Source organism: Thermobia domestica, chromosome 16, assembly GCF_964235325.1.
Source record: "Thermobia domestica chromosome 16, izTheDome1.hap1.1, whole genome shotgun sequence".
Taxonomy (NCBI): domain Eukaryota; kingdom Metazoa; phylum Arthropoda; class Insecta; order Zygentoma; family Lepismatidae; genus Thermobia; species Thermobia domestica.
In genome coordinates this window covers 9,779,665-9,804,712 of record NC_137469.1, presented here as the reverse complement: position 1 = coordinate 9,804,712, position 25,048 = coordinate 9,779,665, and the positions used below count along the sequence as shown (strand labels likewise).

The 25,048-nt window shown below is 35.6% G+C and overlaps 1 protein-coding gene across 2 annotated transcripts in view; it reads right to left on the bottom strand.

Annotated features, from left to right (window-relative positions):
* Positions 1 to 25,048, bottom strand: part of LOC145672906 (cytochrome P450 4C1-like) — a 151,792-nt gene that overhangs the window by 40,675 nt on the left and 86,069 nt on the right. For both annotated transcript variants that reach the window (XM_081742107.1, XM_081742108.1), the window contains exons 4-8: positions 13,025 to 13,121; positions 10,306 to 10,491; positions 5,377 to 5,446; positions 4,593 to 4,719; positions 163 to 250 (exon numbers count right to left, since the gene is read on the bottom strand). In XM_081742107.1, coding sequence (XP_081598233.1) covers positions 163 to 250; positions 4,593 to 4,719; positions 5,377 to 5,446; positions 10,306 to 10,491; positions 13,025 to 13,121 — 568 coding nt within the window. The remainder of the gene's footprint in view (positions 1 to 162; positions 251 to 4,592; positions 4,720 to 5,376; positions 5,447 to 10,305; positions 10,492 to 13,024; positions 13,122 to 25,048) is intronic.

The following is a 25,048-nucleotide window of genomic DNA, read 5'->3' as shown; positions in this document are numbered from 1 at the left end:
TAGATTTAAAAACATCATATTTGGAGACGGTTTTTCCTCTTACATTTTGTTGTAACTGATAATAACAGAGTTACCCTGTGTAAGGGGACTTTTGAGACACCCTGTACGTTGTGATTGAGATTTGAAATGGGTCTTGATAAAGAAGAAGAAGAAAGTACTTACTGCCGATGCTGTCATCATCGAACCCTTCGGGTAAATTGTTCTGCATTCTTTTCCTTTCTTCCATTATTCGCTTTCTTTTCTTTATTACCTGAAATAGAAATAATAAATCTAGCGTGTGTCCCACTTACTATTTTCTCTTCAATTAGCAATAATAAACGCTATTAAGTTTACCCTAATTGCTTCGCCATGTCAAAACTTTCATATGGAACATAAATCTATAAGCTGTTTAAAAGTATGCATAACAGACTTTCCCAGCAATTTCGATAACACATGAAACGTATCGATATATGTATGCGATATGGGATATAGAGGGTGTACCAGGAGGAGAGGGCAATACTTCGGAAAATGATAGTGTGAGTGATTCTAAGCAAAAAAGTTCATCTGAACATGAGTTCTAATCTCAACGGTTTGAGACCTACAGGTTGTGAACCATTTTTAACATATTGTTTACCCTGTAGTTATTATTCTACAGAGGTGAGTCACAGCGGATTTAAAAGATGATAGAAATGGCCTTTCAAACGGTATGCAACATGTGCTAATGGTGTCTTCGGAAGAGAAGTTATTGAGGGATATTTGGGAATCAGTGTTGCCATCCAATTTTTTTTAAATACCTTAAACTTTCCCAAATTTCCCTCAATAGCTTCCCTTCCAAAGATACCACTGCCACTTGTTGCATACCGTTGGAAAGGTCCTTCCATCGTCTTCCAAAATCGCTATATGTCACCTCTATAGAATAACAACAGGATGAGGAATACGCAATATAAAGTCATATGTGGTTCACAACCTGTAGCTCTCAAATCGTTGAGATTAGGATCAATCTTCATATGGACTTTTTTTTGCTTAGAATCACCCATACTACCATTTCCCAAAATATTGCCTCCTGGGACACCCTGTAGATATCCACTGTTAAGTAATAATCACCCACTCATATGCTAATGGTTTGTTTCTCGGCCAGGATAATCGCTTTAGATAGCTATTGCAACCACGTAATTCAAAAATTCGCTTGGAGGGTACGCCGGCTCAATGGTAAAGAGAGCTTACCTCTGGTGCGTGGGGTCCCTGGTTCGATCCCCGTTTAAGTAAGTTTGTGCTGGACAACAGCATGTTCGTGGATTTCTTGGGGTTTCCTCCCACACTCGCATTCCATCAATTCTTCCATCATCATTCACTTGCCTCAATCATTCGTCTCTCGTAGCCTAACGAGCATAATCGTGGGACGTTAGACTGAAAGATTTGCATTAAAAAAAACGTTTAGTCGTATGAGATATGGGATATGGATTGCCACCGTTAAACTCGACGTTATAGGTGAAGATATTAACGAACTGACTATATTAACAAACTCGGCCAAGAAAGTTGGTCTATATTTTTTGCAAAAAAAAAAAAAAAAAGCTTAAAAATTCGTTCTTGTTAAAGAGGTATCGTTCGGAGTAACGGACGTACGGATGGACGTACAAAGAACATAATCCAACTTGAGTTCAATTGATTTTGAATTTAACGTCCCGTTCAGCAGTGAGGCTATAGGAGACGTGGACCTACTGATTAACGTGGAATCCGAACAACAATGAGCTCCTGCCGGGAATCGAACCTAGGTCTTTCAAGAACATAATCTGAGTAACGAATTGGTAGACGTACGTACAAAGAACATAATCGCAGTAACGGACGGATGGACATACAAAGAACACAATCTGAGTAACGAACAGATTGACGTACGCAAGGGCCCCAATGTTGTGGTTTCCAAGGGGGGCAAATATAAGCTAGGTTTCAAATATAGTTTGAAATTTTGCTATAACTAATGTACAAATTCTATTGGGCTTTCCATATTCACAAGTACGATTTCCTCTTTGGGCGGGGGGCGAGCGCCCCACCTTGCCTCCCTGATGGGCGCCTTTGGACGTACGTACAGAAAACAGTGTTGTTATAAGACACCCTGTCTGGTGCTAATAATTGAAGACAATTAATTGTTGAAGCTAGGATTAACAATTTTTAATTTTACTTTATACGTATACCTCAGTGATTAAATTAAAATGTTTATTAAATCTTTTCGCAAAGTAATACACATAAAATTTTAATTAATTAGCTATGTTTGTCAGTATAAGTTGTATGAATGATCTTACGAAATTTCTTCAGAATATACGACTAAACAACAAGATAATATTGCTACATATACTAAGTTTATCTCGATTTATCGAACAAATGTTACGTCATACTCTTGTTATTTCCTTTACTCTTATCAAAATATTTAAAAGTGAATGTATTAAACGAAAAATAAAAAAAAAAAAGAGAATGATATTTGGAAAAAATACAACTATAAATATCCTTGCAATTTTGAAACTGATTTAACTTAAACAAATATACAGCAGAGTATCGACAACTTGAGTTGGACGGAACGAAAGCTAAACTGCAAAAAAATGTTAATACAACTCAATTTTAACACATACCAGTGCTCCTAGCTAATCTACTACTTCTTAAGGCTGTTATTTTAGCACCAAAAGTATAGTGTTACTGTTAGCACAGACCAGCGGCGGATCCAGGACATCCTTCTGGGGGGGGGCGGTGGGTTGTCATACTGCTATTTTTAAAGGCTCCAAACTTTGGAATGGGTTTTATTTATATTTATAAAATAAAAAAGTTTCCTCTTCTAGGGGGGCCATCGCCCCGTTCGACCCCCCTGGATCCGCCCCTGACACAGACACGGTGTTACACCGGTTTGACACAGAGCCGGTGTTAAATTTAGAAAGAGATGAACGAAAGAATGTGGAATACTCCCGTCACAGAAAATTCTGCTAAATGTAAAATGTGAAATCTTTAAGTTTAACGTCCTACGGTTATGCCGGTTAGGCTAAAGGAGACGGTGATAATGAGAAATGAGTGAAATGGTGGAATGAAGAAAGTGGGAGAACCCCGAGAAAACCCACGAGCACGGTGTTTGTCCACCACAAAGTCCACACGGCACGAGCTGAGATCGAACCAGGGACCCCAAGCACCGGAGGTGAACGCTCTACCACTGAGCCACCGCGCCCCCTAATGTAAAATGTCTGTGATTATATCTTTCAACGCTCAAAGACAGAACGCAATGATATCAAAGCAGATGTGCATTGCCAAACACAGTCTAATCTGCGACGTTCCATCCAAAGCCGGCGAAGAGGAATCTTAAGTTGGCCATAGACGCACACGCTTGCATGACCAACTTGCATGAAAGATTTGTTACATCATGCATCTTGTAAGAATTTTTCACCCACTCACGTACCAACTTGCTGTCCAACTTACTAGAAGAAAGAATCGGATTTTAGTTTGAGAAATGTGGAGAACGAGGAAACGCGTGCTTTTACTCTCAGCAACTGTTTGGAGCGCAAGTGCTAATCTTTTATTTAACACCATCAAGTGTCGAGTCAAGTTGAAACTTCCTCAGCTTTTCTAGGAGTTTCTCATACGCCGAATCCTTTATGTCCCTCCCAATATAGTAGTCTTTCTTTTATTCATTTTACCCACCACAAACATGGTAGTTCTTTGTATACCTGAATAAATTCACGCACAGAATCCCTTGTCATGTAACGCAGATCACCCATTGTTAACGACCTTGACATTACGGAGGAGTCACGTGATTTCTTTCGCTGTCGTGATTGGCTGATCTAAATATAAAAGAACCAACTTGCATGAACGAGCACGTACACGATAAACTTGCACAAAAAACGGCAAAACCATCATGTAAGTTTACAGAAGATTTAGAAAACTTTCAATATGCATAAACAAGGACACACACGCAAGTTAATCTTGCCTGTGGTTTTATCATTTTTCATGCAAGTTGGACGGTTTCTTCATGCATGTGTGTGCGTGTATGGATCCCATTACAGTCTACAATTTTTTTTTTATTCGTGATAAGGCCCGCCCACACATAGCTGCTTGTGGTGTTGAAACAATTCAAAAGTTGCGATGGGAACAGTTAAAAAAAATTTGTAATAATCCCGAATTTGCTCTTAGTGACTTTTTAAATTTCTTTTGCTCCTTTACCTGAAAAGATGGCTTGCTTTTCAACGTTATAATGGCAGTGAAGTTCTCAAATACATCAGTTCTTGATTGGCTGAAATGTCAGCCGACAGATTTCTATACAGAAGATCTACACAAGCTTGTGCCATTGTACCAAACATTCTTCTACCGTTACAGCGACCACGCAGAGAAATAAGTCAAATAACCAAGATATGCCCTTGTGTGGCAACAATAGTAAAATTTTTTCTCCTTTTATTTTCTTGTTCGCAATAACTAATTGACCCTTTGTTTTCACATGCACCTCGTATTTGGAAGAATTTTAAATCTTTCTAAACATACTATCTTCAAATAAACGAACTTTAGGAAATAAATGTCTTTACTTTCCAGATTGACCTTAGTAATAACTGTTGCTTGTATATATGAAATATAACATAATAATTTCTCACCTGTTTGGAAAAGCCATGCAATATTTTCAGACAACGCCTTTGATCTGTACCAAGGTTACTCAGATAGAAGATCCATGGAAAGAATAACCACGGACGATAAATTCGAGCTTGGACTATTCGGCTCATTCTGAAATTGTTCAAAAGAAAAAATATATATATAGGGATGCGCACGAGACGAGTCGAGACAGGATTTTCCTGACAAAATTCGAGTCGAGACCCGGCTCTTCCAATAGAGAAATATACATTTTTCGAGTCGAGACATCACTTTTACAGCAAATTTTCGAGTCGAGATATTCACAAATCTTGTCTCGTGCGCATCCCTATATATATATATATATATATATATATATATATATATATATATATATATATATATATATATATATATATATATATATATATATATATATATATATATATATATATATATATATAAGTGTATCGTACTTTCCTTATGGAAAAATGGCTTCTGTTAAGTTCATTAAATTTATGATAATTCCATTCTTTCAATCTTACTGAAGAAACGACAAACTGGAGAAAAAACAACTGAAAATGTCTCTTAAGCTTTCTAATCGAGCCCTCAATTATATTTCATCACGCAAATGAGAAATAAGATTTTAAGAAATTAATTATTTATTTACCAAAACTAAATTTTGAAAAATAACAAAGTAATTCAGAATTGAAAAAAAAAATATTCTTGAATTCATTTTTTGATCTAAAAGTGTGAATTATCTGAAAAGCTCATTAAATTTGCTTTGAAAAATAGAAATATCTGAATACTTACTCATACACTGCAGACACATATTCAGAATCATCGTCAGTCTGGGCCTGAATACACGTTCCCATGGCACTTTCTGAAAATCAAAGAAATTGACACAAAATAATATATAATCCTAATTGGGCAAACAGTTAAAATTGAAAAAATTACGTCTAGAGTGGGCTTTAGTAAAACGTGGTTCTTCCTGATAAAGTTAATTCCATTGAACTCTGGCTACGTTAATTTATTCATGGATGACGTTATCAAATGATACCAGATAGCTCACTGAATATATTCACTGCATCTTGAATAAATAAGGTTTCGTTCTTGCTTGAAAATAGCATTACGTATGAGGACTAACTCTTGGGGACTTAAGGTCACAGTGTTTTTATTACTCTCCTGACTTCCCGTGACTTTTGTTTTATATTGGATTAGGCAGTTCATTCGGGACAAAAAAAAATAATTGCTGTGACGAAAAGTTAATATGATCATGACATTCGAACCTTATCGATTTTACCCACTTATTGAAATTAGAAATGAGTATATAGCTACGGCCTCAAATCAGCATCCCGGTAAATCTAATTGAATCAGTAGTATTGAAAAAGTCATGAGTCAAAGTTATGAGAACATCGAAAAAACTTTAATTTTTAAAAATTCTAATTGGTATAAAATGATCGACCTCTGTTTGAGAAAGTAGAGTTTTCAAGTCATTGTACAAAATGAACAACTTGTTGTGAGCAATTGGTGTTACAAAATAAATAAATAAAAAGTTGGACTTGTTGGCAATTTAAAAATTTTCAGTTTCTGACCCATGACTTTTCAAAACTAAACTAATTCAATTATCATATATTAATTGTACGGCCACGCTTTTATTGTCGTTCAATATGACGTACCTGTTTTAGAGGTTTGCATGGGCTCGCGCCAGACCCGACCCGCGGGCCGGGCTCGAGCCAACAAAACATATACCTCTTCGGGCCCGGGCCGGGCTCGGGCCGTAAAGTTTTAAATATACAACCATATTTCTCAGGTCTTTTCGGGCCTAACTTTGTAAATATACTGTACAACGACATTTATTGGACGTTTGAACAGTTCTATCTGGAGAACTTTTAGAGCACAGCTGCAAAAATAAACTTCTAATTGCAGTAAATAAAAATACAATTTTGTGTAAATTATAAAGTTTCTGTAATTCGGGCTTATTTCGGGCTCATTTAATTATTACACTTGCTCGGCCCGGGCTCGGGCCTAAATGCTAAATCATATTTCGGACTCGGATCGGGCCTCACATTATAAATTCACGGGCCGGGAGGGGCCCGGACTAAAAATTCCGGCCCGTGCAGACCTCTAACCTGATTCAACATACGATATGTATCATAATTCTCTTGTAGAGACGGATTGTTTTATCCAAAAAAAGTAAGCTTATTTAAATGAACTAATTAGATTGCTTTCACCATATTTTCTTTACAAATAGGATTGCATCACTGTTAGAGTTTAACGTCCCACGATTATCCTCCGAGAGTACGTAAGAAAACGATAATGAGAAGAATGGTAATGGTGGAATGAGGAATATGGAACACAATGGGAGAACTCCGAGAAATCCTACGCAAAGTCCATGGTGTGGAAGAAGTTGGGATCGAACCAGGGACCCAACATATTAGAGGTTAGCGCTCTACCACGGAGTCACCGCGGATCACAAATTTGGAGTATGTATTTTATTCTTAGGATTATGTGTTTCACCCTAAGAAGACAACAACAATAGATAGAATCTGCTTGTAAACAGCGTATTTTTACGTATACATACAAATATACAAAAAATCTGTTCGAGCACAAGATATTGTAATGTACCGCGTACTACTGTATACAAACAATGCTGTGTACTCTTGTTTGTAATCCCACCATGGATTTAGTACATATCACATGGGATTACTACGAGCAGCAGACGACAGACCAGTGGTACCTCCTACGAAGCACATGACAGGAGAGCAACAGCACCACCACTACCCTGGCGGCCTATAAATTCGACAGCAACCAGCGGACCAGTGCCAGTTCTCTGGTTGTCCCTCCTACTGCTTGCTTCGGAACATTAGGAGTACGGAACTCCAAAGCCTCTAGTCTGTTTCGGAACTCTTAGCTATTCGTTTCCTCCTTTCTTAGCCTGCTTCGGGGCTCTGTGACTACTAATCCCCTCACTGCTTGCTTCGGAGCACTGGGGTTCCTTCCTCACTCTGCCTAGCCTGCTTCGGGGCTCTGTGGAGATACTGTCCTCAGCCACACGGTCAAGAACTACCTAATTTCAACCTAATAAAGTAAAGGAAATCACTTTTGTAGCATTTTCTGTAAATAGTGTTATATAGTGAATTTTTATAAAATAAACCGATCGATTCCGGACCTTTTTTTAATTACTTAGCACTACCTACCAAAAAGTTTTACAATATACTTACAATTGTTATTAACAATACACAACTTACTATTTTGTGTCATTCAAAATCGTTTTTTCTCGGAAACTACGAATCAAAGTTCATCTTCAAGTATCCGATTTATTCAGTTGGGTGTACCCTATTTGTAGATACACATTTACATATCAATTTAATAGAAGTACCTAAAATTGAGTGCATACGCGTATGAATATGGCATTAGACGACCTTTTGCCCTCAGAACAAGCCTAACGCGCCGTGGAAGGGAATCAAAGAAGTGTCATGAGTTATAACAAGTGAAATTTTACACCATTCCACAAAGCAGTGCATTACGCACTTCTGTGATGCGAGAGAGAGGATGGAAATATATATTCACCAAAATGGGCCACAGATATTAAATTATATTGAGATTTGGAGTATCCAGTGGCTACGACAGGAAAGATTATCCACTTCATACCGATGTTCGTCTAACCACGCCGTAACAACACCAGTTGTGTGAAATGTCGCATTATCATCCTTGAATGTGAAGTCGTTGTCCGGAAGGAACATCTGGATTATAGAGTGCAAATGGTTTCCTAAAATGGCGAAATAATCAGGAGTAGTGACGTGATCAGTAAGCCTCAGCACATGATCCACAGAAAAGGAGATAATTCGGTTCACAGCCTCAAAGAGCTGCCGCCATATTACACTGCAGATGATATGCTTCTTTGGGCTTCCGTCATACATAAACACGGCTTCTGGTTTGAAATAAGGTGAATGATGAGTCATGTGATTATATTACACATTTCTAATCATCAGCGGTCCATATTACATGTTAGAGGTATTATCGACGTCGTGATAAACTTTGATGGTTTCTTGTCAGCACTTTCGCCCGTGCAATCAAACCTCCTATATCCACGTGATGCAACTCGCGGCGCATCGTGATTGCCGATACAAGCTGTGAAAGATGTTGGTTGATTTCTTCCTCCGTTTGCACCACAGTCGCTCAAAAGTTTTGTGCTTTAGTGCTCGGCAGGATGAGACCAGGTAATACACAACGACGTTTATATCCGAACAGCTGCTCATTGCTCGGAAAAGGACGAACATGAAGGGGATACCATAGTCGTTAGAGCTTTGGACTCACGTCCGCGTGGTCCCGAATTCGATTCACAGCCGGTGCTTCCCAATTTTAGCTATCCATCCAGCGTTGTGAGGCAAACTGAGAGACACGTTGATGAAAGATGTGACGGCCAATACGTAGGTCTAAAAAGCTCCTGATAAGCCTCACGTAATCGTCGATAGGCTGGACGTAGTAAAGCTGTTCGCTGACAGATGGCGTTGGAGTGACTCAATCCCATAAGGGCTGTCATGGCAGTGGTAAGTTAGGGTGGACATAATTCCCTAGGATGGTGACATAATCATGGACAGTGCTGACAATTGGACCATTTGCTAGGTATGTGCAGCGTATAACAAAATACTTTGGATAGGTTAATAATTACCTGTACCTTGGGCAGAAAGTGCTCATACATATGCACTATACTTCATAGAATGTTAATTTAGTAATAACAGTAGAAGAATGTTTTTAAGATATGTAAGACATTATTATGGGATAGTTGTTGCTATGTAAATGTTTATGGATACCTAGTCAGCAAGTTTGTGTGCTTGACAGTTTGAAGGAAAATATATTATAAAGTATATCAGCTAATAAACCATTTTAGCAACGTTCATCGACGTTATCATTCTAATAGAAAAGGTGAGAATAATGCTATATAATTATTAAAGATAATTTTTACATGCAAACAAATACTACCACTCAATATTTGTATATCTTACTTAGACGAACCAGGTTGACGACTACCCTTGGTGAGTCGTTATAAGCGCTGTCATACATAGCACAGATAGATAATGTGATTGTTTCATACATGTTACCTAAATGTCCCCCATATTTGAGTATACTACCTGTCCTCCCTTTTGGTATTATATATTTAATGTCCAGCAGTTTATTAAGAGTCTTCATCCCGGCGAAATTAAAATACCGCTAATTGTACAGTAATTATGTGATATCTTCAAATAGATAAAAGATAATTGAAATATGGAACAAGAGCGCCCTAGACAATATTATTTTGCGTGAGGTACCGTTATCACAAGTCACCTAGTGGCTTTATGTTTTCAGCCGTTTAGAAACGCGAAAATAAATGCCGATTTTCAAAATGGCTCGAAATCAAAAGCAGATAAGTGAGTCGTGATAACGGTTTCTCATGTAAAATAATATTGTCTAGGGCGCTCTTGTTCCACATTTCGATTGTCTTTTATCTATTTGAAGATATCACATAATTAATGTAAAATTAGCGCTATTTTAATTTCGCCGGGATGAAGACTCTTAAGGAATTGACATGAAACCGAAACCAGGCATTGTCACTCCTTTTTTTTAAAAAAAAAAAAAAAACTTACCACACAGTGCTGTCAACAAGAAAATATCAAGAAATACGAGAAAATATCAAGAAATACAAATACTCGTATATGAGAGAAAATTAGCATATTGTTATACTAAAACAGCTACACTTACCACAAATTATATCAAGTGTACAGTTAGAAATGTATGGACAAATATTGAATGCTCCCTGATCAACCATTAGCTTCAACTTCCTCACCAAGATGTCACTGTTGCGTATGAACACATCCATAAAATCGTTTAAAATCTTAAAGTGGAAAGCAGGTGTAAGGATTTTCCGGTGTAATTGCCACTTCTTTCCTGAAAATTAAATTACGATACTTTAGTTAGTATACAAAATACGCAGAGCGTTTAAAAAGGTCGTGCCTTTTCACGATATCACTATACAATAGTGAGTTTCCTTCTGTAGTTCAAGTTGACCATCTTCAATAAATAAGCTCTGAGAATTTTCGATTGCATTTTATATTTCATACCTTTGTTCACACAGCGATATATCGGAAAGTAACTAATCATCTCAGCGACTCCAAAAACTGAATTCGACACTGATATCGGTCGTTATCGATTAATTTTATTTCCCTACCATGCCATCTTCTAGAAGCCCTAATGGACGCTAAACATAGACTCAAACGGCATTGGGAGTGTATCTCTATTCGTATCAGGGACTGTGAACACTATGAATTCGATACTAATATAGTTCTTTTATTATTATTATTATTATTATTATTATTATTATTATTATTATTATTATTATTATTATTATTATTATTATTATTATTATTATTATTATTTTCACAGGTTTCCTACTTCGCACGCCCTCCTAGGGGTACCAGGTATCTTACTTCAACTAACCTAATGCTAAACTTGGACCTAAAAGGCATCGGTACTGTTTCAAACGAACTTGGGAACCAAGAAATCCACAGATTTCACACTAATATCGGTCTTATTCAATATTTTTAACGTTTTAGACCTTCACCAACACCCTAGGGGAGCTAATAAAGACAAAATGTGGGCTTAAACAGCTTCAAGAATTTCGCTATTAGTCTCTGGAACCCCGAAAACTACGAATTCGATACTAATATTGGTCATTTTTTTTTTTTTAATGTTTACACATTTCCTACTTCTCACGCCCTCCTAGATGTGCTAGGGGTTTTACTCATTTCGGACTAAACTTAGACCTATAAGGTATCGAAATTGTCACCAATCAACTTAGAAACCCCAAAATCTATGAATTCGACACTAATATCTGTCGTTTTAGATCATTTTTATATATCACCCCCTTCCACTCAGGGGTATTCGGACGGGGCGTTGAGGTTGGACTTAAAGTGAATCTGAACTTTCATTAGTCAACTTAAGATCCCCGAAAACTATAAATTCAGCACTAATATTGGTCGTTTTCGATTACTTTTGCATGAAAAAATACCCAAAGGAGTGCTAATGAGGGTTGAACTTGGACAAACTTAATTAAGAGTCACTTTTCATGTCAGCGACCCCGAAAACTGAGGATTCGATATCAATATCGGTCGTTTTCAATCATTTTTAAAATTCACCCCTTCTACTCCTCCCATATGTACCAGGAGATCTTATTTCATAGTACTCTTTTCCAGACTGTATAAATAATATGTGTTTCAAGTTTGGTTAAAATTCCTCCAAACGTTTCAGAGTTATGCTGGAACATACACACATACATCTATTTTTATTTAGCCTTGTTATGTAAACTAGCAAACCCACACGTCCTTCACAAGCGCAGGACACTATTGTTTTCTAAATGATTGAATATGTTACAAAATTTAAAATACTTATGACTAGCAAAGTAGTTTTAATAACACGTTAATAATATCTTTAATTAAGAATTTCTCGATAATTACTCGAATTTAAGACGTCCTCGAATCTAAGACACACCCTGATTTCTCTGGGTTAAATTAAAGAAAAATAGTAATATTTTCCGTTTTTACTATTACTAAAGCGCTCTTTGATATTGGTCATTTTCGGTGATCTTTGTATATCCCTCTCCCCTCCCCATGTTGCATGGCACGGCATGATAAAAATTATCCCAGGTCCGAATGTCATGTATGTTGAAAATTTGATCGATCGAGATCGGTCGGATGATTCAAGAGATTAAGAGTCACAAACACAGTCACTTTCAATTTTGGATCTGAAGTTTTTTGTTCACAGACACCGCTATTAATGTACCTAGGTATCATCATCATCATCATCATCATAGGTATTCTGCCTTTATTGGCAGGTCACTTGCCGCAGCTGAGAAGCTTCCATGCTCCACGGTCCTCCGCTAACTTCTTCGTCTTCGCGTATGATCTTTCTGTTTTTATATCATCCATTAATTGTAGTCTCCTTCGCCCCCTCCCTCTCTTTCCCGACACCATACCCTCTAGGACGTCCCTCGTGATACAATCTCTTCTTCGGCAATGTCCCAACCAGTTTCTCTTCCTCTTCCTAATAATATCTAAAAGTGTTCTTTTCTCACCCACCATTTCTAACACACTCTCATTCGTTTTCCGCTCTACCCAACTAATTCTTTCCATTCTTCTCCACACCCACTTTCGAAGGTTTCAAGTCGATTTTCATCACCTTTACGTAATGTCCACGTTTCCGCCCCATACAGTACAACACTCCACACGAAGCATTTTATGAGTCTTTTTCTCAACTCTTTCTTCAAGGTCCCACAAGACAGACTTTTCTTCCTCCTAAAGGCTATAGATATTATTATACCTAGTATAGATATTATTATAAATTTGGTTTAAGAAATTACATGCATTGATGTCTCCTTAAACACAAAGTAAAATCAGTGCTTTTCCACTTTATTCTAGCGTATTACCTTTACTTGTCAGCAATCCTTGTCCAAGCCAATCCCTGAGGTAGTAGTATGATATGCTCTTTTCAATATGAGCTGGGTCACTGCTACTCATGATAACCTATAAAAAATATATATATATTAATATGCGTATAAATAAAAATGAATACTAACTTCACTTTTGAGCAACTTTAGGAATAAGAATGATAATTTTGCAGTTCTTTATAAAAGTGGAAAAACTCACAGATTCAATCTCTGCTGCAGGAGAAGTATTACCAATGGAATATGAGATGCCATCAAAATTTCCGAGAATTTTAATACTGCACCCAAATTAATAGCAGTCAGCCAGCTATGTCAGAGCACCCTCCGCCCTGAATCAGAATTTAAAATTTAGGTATTACCAATAATTATGTTTATAATTTGTTGCGATTTGCTCACTGTCTTTCATATTTTGTTCACTTTGATTTAAGGAGAGACCGAAATAAGGTGCTGAGGCTAACTTCACATGTGTAGGGGTATACTCAAGGTCACAGAATATATCCAAACCAATACCAATAATTATGTTATAATTAGTTCCGAACTTTTCACTATGTCCCATAACTTGTTTAGCGTTATATTGGGACGTACCGAACGATTAAGGGTCATTTGGAAGGTAAATAGAACTTTAAATTGTAAAATCAAATAAATGTAACATTATGAAATGTCATTAAATAATAATACCGTGATTTGTTCCGATTTGTTTTGCATCTCCAATAATTCACGTATACATTTTGACACAACGTACAATTAAGCGTAAATTTTAAACGGAAACTAAATTTTATATTGCAAAATAGTCTAATTGATTCATCCACCCTTTAAACCTTTAGAAACTAGAGCTATTCACTTTTGCCAATTTTCTTGTGGATTAGTCACAGAAAGCTAGAGTCTTGTCAAAATTAGTCATTTTAGCCCTGCAGGAAGTGACCAGTAATTTTGGGATATAGAAGGTATCCGACACAAACAACATGGGAAAGATTCTTCAATTGCTCATAAAAACCCACTAAAGTTGATTTTTTAAAAATTTTTGGTAATTTACTTAGGTAACGCTAACGAAAACGTACAAGCATACCGAATTTCAAGTTTCTATTCCAATTCCAAGTTCCTAAAACGTCAAATTATAAGTCCAAGAAAGTGCCCATTTCAATAACATGGGGAATTTCTTCATCGCTGCTTTAGACGTCCTAAAAAAACTAAAGCTATTCACTTTTGGCAATTTTCCTGTGTGTTAGTCCCTAAAAGCTACAATCATGTCAAATTTCAACTTTTCACATTAACCGGAAGTATCTGTTATTTTATGTTAGTGAGTGAATGAGTCCACGTGTTTTTTATATAGTTAGGACTAAAAAAAGAAAGAAAGAAAATATCTTACGAAATACATCATATTTTTTTTTATTTGTTCATTGTCAAACGGTTTGTCGAGATTTATGATTGGACATAGCATACAATTAAGAGTAAATATCTAGAGAACAACAGAATTTTAAATTTGAAATTCAAGGAACCAGAGGAACCTTCACTAACTAGTTAAATAATAATCTCTTCCAAATTGCTTACTTTGTTCAACCATTTATTGGAACACAACGAACAATTAAGGGTAAAATTATGACAAGAGTTTAGAAGTGAATGCAGAGGAAACTAAATACATGAAAGTTCGTCGGGATGCAATACGGCAAATTATGGATACGTTAAGAGGCCTCATTCCGGCGAAATTAAAATACCGCTAATTTTACTGTAATTATGTGATATCTTCAGATAGATAAAAGATCATCGAAATGTGGAACAAGAGCGCCCTAGACAAGATCATTTTACATTAGATACCGTTTTCACGACTCTGCTTGCGATTTCGAGCTATTTTAAAAATCGGCATTTATTTTAGCGTTTCTAAACGGCTGTAAACGGAAAACCACTAGGTGACTTGTGATAACGGTACCTCACGTAAAATAATATTGTCTAGGGCGCTCTTGTTCCACATTTCAATTATCTTTTATTTGTTTGAAGACATCACATAATTACTGTAAAATTAGCAGTATTTTAATTTCGCCGGGATGAGGACTCTCAAGATGTCAAATAATACTTTTAACAAAATGGATGCTTTCAAACATCTAGGATCAATATTAACAGACGAAAACCATATTCATGAAGAAATTAAATGTCGACTACAACCAGGAAATTTGTGTTGTTATTCACTTCAAAATCTTGTGATCGTTATTTACGTCGTGGTTCGGAGTAATGTTTGTTCCTCATATATTTCCCCTTTTCTTAATTGTGATTCCCAGTCGCACCATGACGTATACGATCACTTGCCCATGCCTACAGTTTCCACCTACGATAACTGGGAATATGGTAGATGAAAATGTAAGCAACGTAAAGTTTGTGGTTTAGCTACACGTATAAAGAAAATTAAGTATTAAACATGTAACAAATGATAAAGTCGCTTTTCGATAAAAGAAATATAATGTTACTATAAGAGCACAAACATTACATGCCTTTATATTTGCAATATATTCACCATTAACAATTTAACACTATTGACACGATGGCGGCGTGGCTATGATAATAAATGACGATGGTGGCTTAAAATGTTAATAAACTCACGTGTTTCTTCGGCTAGCCTGTTGAAGTTGCTCCCTCGTTGTCCCGCATTTGGGGGTATATGAGCTGTCTCTGAAGTTGAAGTCCCAACCTTAAATGTCAACTGCTACTTCCTCGATGAGAATTCCAAGTTGTCGCCGTATTATCAGACGAGTACGCTTACGTAAAAAATTTGATGTAAAGAACAACGAACTATCACTTCCACGTATAGATAGAAAACTTTATCACTTTGAATTTTAACACAGAACGTTTACGTGCACGTCATTGACTATTAGTAAAAGTGAGTATAGGCAGCCTGAATGCTGCTCTCAGAAGCGCGTTGGAACGAACGTCGACGATTGCATCGTCGATTAGGTGCAGAGCAACTGCCCCTTTGTCCAGTCAGCTATTGTGTATAAGTTCTAGGTGCTCGAGCGCCCCGGTGATGACGTATACTACCAAGTTCACACTCCTTGGCTGAAGAAGTGCGGACATTTTAAATAATCAAATCAGCGTGGAGCAATGACAAGAAGTAAAGTATTTTTGCGACTTTCCCGATTTTCCGGAGTTAGAGAACGTTCACAAAGAGAGTCGTTGTTTCTGCGTCGTATGTCCGTATATGGTTACGAAATCTACCGGAAGTCTACTAACACAGATGAAAAGGCATTCCAAAGCGGTGACAAAGAGTTTCTGGAACATTTGGATTTATACGAGGGTTGGTTAATAAAGTTCAAAATAAACCTATCCTTTTTCAATATTTCTTTTAAATCGCAAAAATGAGCTGTAGGGCGGTGACAACCTATTAGGGCCCGAGCAGTGTCCAAGCAAATTGTTTCAATTTGTGAAGAGAACCCTGGCCGTTGGAGGGTTAATTGTCCATAGTGGAATGTCACTTAATGGTCATTGTATTTTGGGAACGTCCTGTATATAAATCAACTGTCACTGAGAGTTCACCATAACGACTCGATATATCGGGGCTATACTGTATATAACGTACTTCACTAGTGTACTGAAGTGTTACTAGAAAATCACTATATTATGGAACACACTGTATGTGAATCGAAGATCGTTGGGGACTCACTGTGAAAATTCGACGTATTGGGACTGCACTGTATCTATTGCACTTCACTTATTAACTGTGAGGTTGTTCACCCTGTATGACAACAAGCCACCTTTGTTAAAGCCACCTATTATGTTCTTTAAAGCCACCTTTTATTTATATGAAGCCACCTTTAAGTCCGAATTAAGCCACCTTTTGTTTAAACAAAGCCACCTTTATGCCACCATTAGTAAATTGTTCATTGTTAATCTATTTATTTATATTTTCAGTTTATAGTTCCCTTTTATTTATTCGTTTATTTATTTTTCAAATATTGGTTTCTTACCATAATTAAATATATTTTAATTCACTTTTCAATCATCTTTTGCAAAACACATGATATACTTAAACATGTTAATCCAAATAAATGTACAAATGAACATTAATATAGAAAATACTTAACTACTAAACAATAGTAAAATGTGTATACCGATTTCGGAAGTGTAGGCTAACAACGGAATGAACAATAATGTCGGAATTCCGAATATCTGTATTTTGTGTAGCATAGTGTGTGTATATATGCACCTTTTTACAACAAACTTAATTAATACTTAAACTTTCTTATTCAAAATTTTTATGATATTCAAATACCAAATATAAACATCTAATGTAACATCAAAATGATTATATCAACTAATATATATTCAAACATGTAAAATATTAATGATTCCAAAAGAATTTTCAAAACAAAAATTCGTAAAATAGGTATACCATAATTCACATACTAATTATTCAAAATAGTGTATTTCAACTTATTAAACATCAAAATACTAAAAGAATTAAAGTCGAATATACTATTAAGTTTTAATAATCATATTGCTCAAACAACAAACAAAAGATTCATTGATTTGTTTCAAATAAATTTAGAATCACATGTCAACTTACTTTTTTTTTAATTATCAGCATTGCTCACAGCAAACGTAAACTTTTATTTTACTTGTTTATCAATCGCAGCAAGTATGCGGGCATCAATACTAGTGCACGGAACTTGTATAACATTGGCAAACATATAACTTTTGGCTGATACAATCATTTCTGAATCTTATTTTCAACAAACATCTTATTGGCAAAGGCAAACTACAACTCCATTTTACGGGCATTCATCACAAACGCATATCACATAATAAGAGGGATTTACAATCCACCTCTAAAACATTAAACACTTAAAAAATGACATTCCCTACTCGTCTAGGAACAGGCTAGGTATTCGGGAAATAATAGGGAGTATCCATCTCTAGACGTGAGTCGCCCTCTTAATGGCCTTTGACATCACGTTAAAATACACGTAGGTAGTAACAATAAATTCATATAAGAATGCCGCTCTATACAGCCTTTGGCATCTTAAATATAGCCCTAATTCATTTGTAATGCTCAATTGCCATTCGGTTGAACTCAAACGTATACAGCTCAAAATACTTTGCACACAATCATTTTGTTCGCTCGATGACCATTATCAATATCAACGTGACTATCAAATTTAAACTTGATTGCCTCAACATACTATAAGCGATGGAATCTATCAGTTACTATTAAATCGTACAACAAACCAATTTCTTTCCATTATTTATTTATTTATTTATTTTTTTTTTAAATTCTCAATTCTCAAAATGCTCAAACTCAACCTAAATTTTCGTTATAATTGTGTGAGTTTATTGACAAGTGCTGATTCGAAACGGTATTTTCTCTCCTTGCAAGCTTTCGAACATAAGAATAATCGGTTAAGCAACAAAATAATTCGTTAATTATAATCATGTTATTCAAATGAAGCCTGTAGCGAAAGCTCCAACTAACACTTTTTTCATATTAGAATGAATAAAACTCTAATAAAGTGAATTAAACTGAATTTTTCCACCTGTATGAGTTATTTAAGACAAAACAAAACTAAATTAGGTATTCTCTCCTTTGTGTGAGTCGTTGAGCAATAGATAAACTTGTGAAAATTATAAAAGCAAACTCTTTTTTTTTTAAATATGTTTTCCACATTAAAACTACTTCTTCATTTTAAATATCTATCTTCCGAAATAATGATTCGAATATACGAACGTAATATATGAATGTAATACAATATGTGAATGAAATTCAAACTCTGATTACATTTTCTCACTAAATATGCAAAGTATATTCATAAAACTTGTAAAGTTCAAAACTAAACAAAATCTGCCTATATACTAACATTTTTACGTATTATATCATAAGATGCAAAATAGTTGAAATATTAATCTATATATTTGCATTACCTAACATAACTAGTAAACTTTAAAACATTTTAATATATACATGAGTTAAACGGCGGTCAAGCCTTTCGAAGTGCCATCCTGAGTGTCATTGGTTGACACCTCAGGTCGTAAGTCGTTAATTAAACAAAAATATAGGTTGATGAATTGGGCCCGAAGACCAAAAGGCACCGACTTACAATTTTTCCCATAACTGGAGTGTGCGGGGTCGTTGAACTCCCCGACGATTTGAATAAATCGCTCCTGCACTAAATCCTAGTCCCTCCCAGTTGAATGCTTCGCGCATTACAGCTATGTCATAATCGGGTAAAATTTTCCAACCCCAATTGGGCTGCCAGTATCTAGACCTGCAGAAGGTATTGAGAAAAAAAATATGAAAAGGACAAGAAGAATACCCTGGGGAGGGGAAGTTCGATACTACAGCCCTGCATCTCAATATCATCAATCACTTATTAATTATTAATAATTTTCGGCTCGCTCATACCTACAAAATTAGTAGGTTTGCAATTGCATCCACTAAAGGAGCGCTAGCCGATTCTAAATATGCGGCCTTCTGGCAAAATGCACGTATCAACTCTGGGTTATATCGTCACATCCGGGATTAAGTCACAATCGAGAATAAATCATCACATTTGATCATATCACTTACAATCAGAATGTCATATTCGTTATTCAATTAATTTTACTTTAATAATTATTATTCACATTTCCTCAATTTCTAAAATACACTCATTTCAAAATTTAAAACAATATTTATCAAATTTTATCTAAAATCAAACTGATACTGTTAATGAATTCAAAGCTAATAATAAATTCAATTATCAAATTTCCATAATGTTCATAACTTGTTCATTAGACATTAATACAGTTTAGCATTTGCTGTTACGTAATAAAGTTGATGTATTCTCATAACATAAATTTAATTCTGAAAAAGATTACCTAAAATCCCAACTTAACATCTTAAGTTTACTTGTTTATTTTGACCTAGCTATAACAATTTATCACCAACAATTTTGTGACAGACGTTTAATGGCAACTAACTGGGTTATGGGCACTTACAAAACTGAGCTAGAATAATTCATATTGCGGTTGTCTTTAGAAAGACAATTTACACAACATAAGAGGGATAAATTCACCTCAAAGCATGGGCGTTTCTAGAAATATTTCTTACGCATTCACAACATCGAACATAAAAGGGATATACATATCAACCTTATGGACCATTGTCATCCAGTAATATAAACACACAAAATATAGGCTTCTTGCCTCCTCCAGCACCCTTAGCTGGGAACGTAACAACGACGAGGGAAAAATCAACCTCGAAAAACACAGATGCGGCCTTTCATTGCCCTTTGCATCGTGAATACTTCGCAATATACATAATTCATGGTCCTCAGTACATGCGTTTGCCTCTCCATAGGCCTTATACGCTATGATCGCCTTGTATGCGAATATTATCGCTAGTATCCTGAAACGCAACATCGGTGTCGCTCTTCAAAATAGCCTTTGACACCGGCATTAACCCGCAACATGGAAGCTACTTATTAGCCTAATCCATTTTTGCCCAATTATAGTTCTTAAATTACCATTGGCCTTTGCCTTGCATATCTCAGTTACTCACTGCCACTATACGCCCCCTTTTTTTTCATTTCAAAGCATTTCAAACTGAACAAAACTGATTGCCAAATCGTTTCACTAAACTGAAACAAGTTTCTGATGCAAACTTAAACAAATGACGAGAATACTTCAACATTGAATTCTTTACGATGCAAAATATTACTCACTTTTTCATTTCCAAGAATAAATTTATCTTGCAAAATTTAAAACAACACTTATCAAATTTTGTTCAAAATTACCGACATTAATGAGTTTCAAGGTTGATAATACTTTTGATTATTCAGTTTCCATAATATTTTGCGACCAGCATATATATATATATATATATATATATATATATATATATATATATATATATATATATATATTGTATATATTTTACATTTTCATAAGCCAATTTTATCACAATTCCAATTTTACCATATTTATTGTAGGTAATTGCTACCTAATTAAAAGAAACACTTTATATATCGATACCAAATTGTGTCGGTGATCATTGGTAGTGCAGTTTTCGAGAAATATTATTATAACTATACGTAATATTTCTCGAAAAGCGCACTACAGGAAGGAAAGAAGAGAAAAGTTATTTACCAAAATCCCAAATGAACACAATTTATGATCTCTTTTTCGTCAATTAAAAACGAATATCTAATAAAATGAGATATTTTAAGCGTCAAATTAAATATCTTGTTCTTAAATAAATAGATTTAGAATGTCACAAGCCGAAATAGAATTTAGAAGTGTGTGTGTCTAAAGGCCAAATTCACACACTAGCTGAGGCCCAACCGGACGCCATCCCGATTTCGTCACTTTAATTTTGAAAGAGAATAATAGTGACGCCTCTAAGGGCTGAATCATAATTTTCAACCTTTTGTCTCTTCTTAACTTGTAGAACAGTTTTTGTAATTAAATTGAATTAAATTCAAAACTTCATTAGTGTCGTAACAAATACCAATTGACTTTGCATAACGAACATTACACGTGAATAAATTCGTAAACAGATTTCTTAAATTCAACATTATTTCCAATTACTTACAAAACCATACTAAACAAGGTTTAATTTTCAATTCCTTAACGCCTAACTGATTTTATATTACAAAACTCATTATGCTCTTGCACATACTTAATGACAAAGTTGGATGAAAAGATTCATTAACCAAGGAACACTTTTTTTTTCAAAATCCAAATTTCATAATTAATTGTAACATTCATTAGTATTTCTCTAATTTAATTTTAAGTATCTCTAATTGCCTAACATTTCTCTAAATGCCTAATGGTATGGGGACAGCTAAATGTTCATATAATCATACAAGGTAAATGAATAAAAACTCAAAGAAAATACAATGGTAAAATTTTATTAATAATGTTTGGTTCCCAAGACTGGAAGCATCTGAAAAGAAATAAGACATACAAAATATAAACATCCTAACAAAATTCGATACAGAAGTTCCGTATCCAAGACGGGATAATCAGAGTTTCCAAAAGTGGTGGGGCCTTATTAAAATTTTCAAAGTCCGAAATCGCGGTCTAAATTGATTACCTATTTAAAAATTTCCAATGCTGTCTTTCCTCTGCTTTCCACATTTATCTCTCATCTCCAAAACTGCAAAGAAACAATAAAACATGATATTTAAACGAACGTACCTGATTATAAATGGGTACTGGTGGTTCCTTTGGACGGGCGCGTCGGTGACGGCAGGCACACACTTGAGACTGAAAAACAAATTCCTAACTTTCGAGATTCGAGGGGAATGATTAAAATAAAAGGAATAACAATCTTTATTTTCATTTCTTATAAAATCTGACGAATCAAATTCGGTATTTAATTTTCGTCTCTTTTCCGGGATTCAGTCTAAATTCGGGCAAAGTTCACGCTTAGGTCGCGCTAGAATTTTTAATCTTCCACCGATGTCTGTTACACTTGTACGCCTGCAATTTTATACGCTTACGAGTACTCTTCCAGTTACTTCTTATGACTTGGGGGGCTTTTCTCCTCTTTGCAATGCATCTACTGAACTTCCACATAGTAACGCGTTTTCGTTTACGGCGCTTAAATTTAGGATCATGCACAACTTTCCTTTTAAGTTTACACTTACTACCACTGTATTTACCATGTAACTTGCTGCACGATACTCGTACGTATTTACACTTGCGCTTCTTAGTATTCTTCGGAGTCGACATACACCTTTTTCGCGTCTTGGCTTTCTCACGAGTTTGTTGATATTCCACTAACTTCGATTTACACTTAAATTTCTTTCTCCCACGATTACTTTGTGCCAACTTTCGTTTTTGGGAACGCTTTTGTTTTACTTTTGCCCTGCTCTTCGCTGCATACCTACTACATAGTTGTGCGCGCTGTGAGTACATTTTACATTGAAGTTGACGAGCATGAACATAATTACGAACGATCAGCTGTTTTCGAGTAGATTTACATTTGAACCTTCGTTTTCGACAATTTCGCAATGATGACGTACTAGCTTGATAAAAGGTGACCATACTAGAATCTAATTTACGCCCTTTTACGGCATGTTTACTATCGGTACGCATTGGGACCGAATTCAGGTAAACTACCGAATTAGCAAAATTCAACTGGTTATCGTGGACTATCTCACTGTTATTCTTGACCTCGGTATTACATTTTAACTTTTTCACTGGTGACAATTTCCCTTTATCTGCATGCACTTGAGTGAGAATGTTACTTTTAGGCTCAGTTACCGTAAACGTTTCTGACAAGTTATCCACAAATAACGCGCTTATCGCGTAAAACACAATTCGCTGGATAGGCCTACACTTCAAATTATCAATCTGGAGCTGTTTGTTACTACCGTATTCGAAGTTAGTAAAGTCGGAATGGATCTGCAGTATAAAAATGCAATTCACGTTGGCCGTGTATGGTACCAAAGACACATTTGAGTCTGTTAGGTCGCGCAAGACCACTTGCCCGCGACGTAAAAACGACAACACTGTAACTACATCTTCACATAAAAACAACAATTCAACTCGCAAGCCTTTCCTGGCTTCTTGGCGAGGATGGGTACGCGTATTCCCAACGCTACCATTCATTGTGTGTGAACCATCGGCATCCCTAGCCGGTAAATCAATAACGCTAAGTATACTAGAATCACAATTGTCTACGGATACACATAACAAGCTTTTGCTTACTGCTACCTCAACACTACGTATTTCCTTTTCCTGACTATAACTAACTCTCTGACTTATAAGGCATCTATCTTCCGCAATGGGGACCTGCGCGAATTCAAGAGTATTTACGATTTCACTTTCGCCTTGCACTTTTTTGCATTCAAGTCGTGCCGTCTGCATGCATTCATGAAACTCAACGAGACTTTCCTTACATTTTGCTACACTATTTTTAAACTCAACAGTTCCTGCTTCAACTTGATTGGTCACATCAATTAGTCCAGAATGTACCTCGATAATGGAATTATTGGTGGTTGTAATACCGGTACTCAATTGGTCGAATTTGCAATCAAACTTATTTCCTAGTTCTAACTTATTCTTCGTGCACTCGTTTCTCAATTCATCTATTCGCTCGTTATTAGTATCAATTTTATGCTCTAAGCGTTCAGTATTCTTTTCTAATTTCTCTAATTTCTTAAACTGTTTCTCTAATTGTTCTATTAATATTGCCTGAAATTGTTCTAAAATATTCGCTTCCATATTTACTTAACTTAAAAGAAACCAAATCACAATACAAAACATGCAGTAACAAACATTTGAAGTAAATAACAATGTAAACAAACACCTTTCTCAAACTATTTCATTATTTCAGTTGCACAAAGTTTTTATTTTATTTCAAATTTTCATTTTGTAAAAATGTTTCGATAGACAATCAACATAAATAAACGAATTATTATTCATTCATCGTGATAAATAATAAAGAAATGAAGGTGCATACTACTATTAGTGTGTGTGTGTATGTGTGATCAGCTGTTCGACATGTTCGCTTGTACGTACTATGAAAAATTAGCGGAAGAAAAGTTCGCGAACAAACAAAATGTTTTAATTTCTTACAAAACAAATTGTACTAATTATATTTCCGTGGTAATTGGATTTACTTTCTGTTTTCTTTTTTCAAATCCTATTTATTATTTTCTTTTTTTCTTTTCTTTCTCTTTTCTTTTCACGAGTTAACACAATCTACGCATGATTCTGCGCATGATTTTGTACTGAGTTAGCTATCTGTAACTACGTGGTTCAAATGTTTACTATTTTCGTATTTTAGTAAATGAACGCTGAAATAATTAAATGCAGTTCTATCCGAAGATTAAAGTGTGTCTTGTCACGGTTTAGCCATTTCGGGTGTGATCGTTATTTACGTCGTGGTTCGGAGTAATGTTTGTTCCTCATATATTTCCCCTTTTCTTAATTGTGATTCCCAGTCGCACCATGACGTATACGATCACTTGCCCATGCCTACAGTTTCCACCTACGATAACTGGGAATATGGTAGATGAAAATGTAAGCAACGTA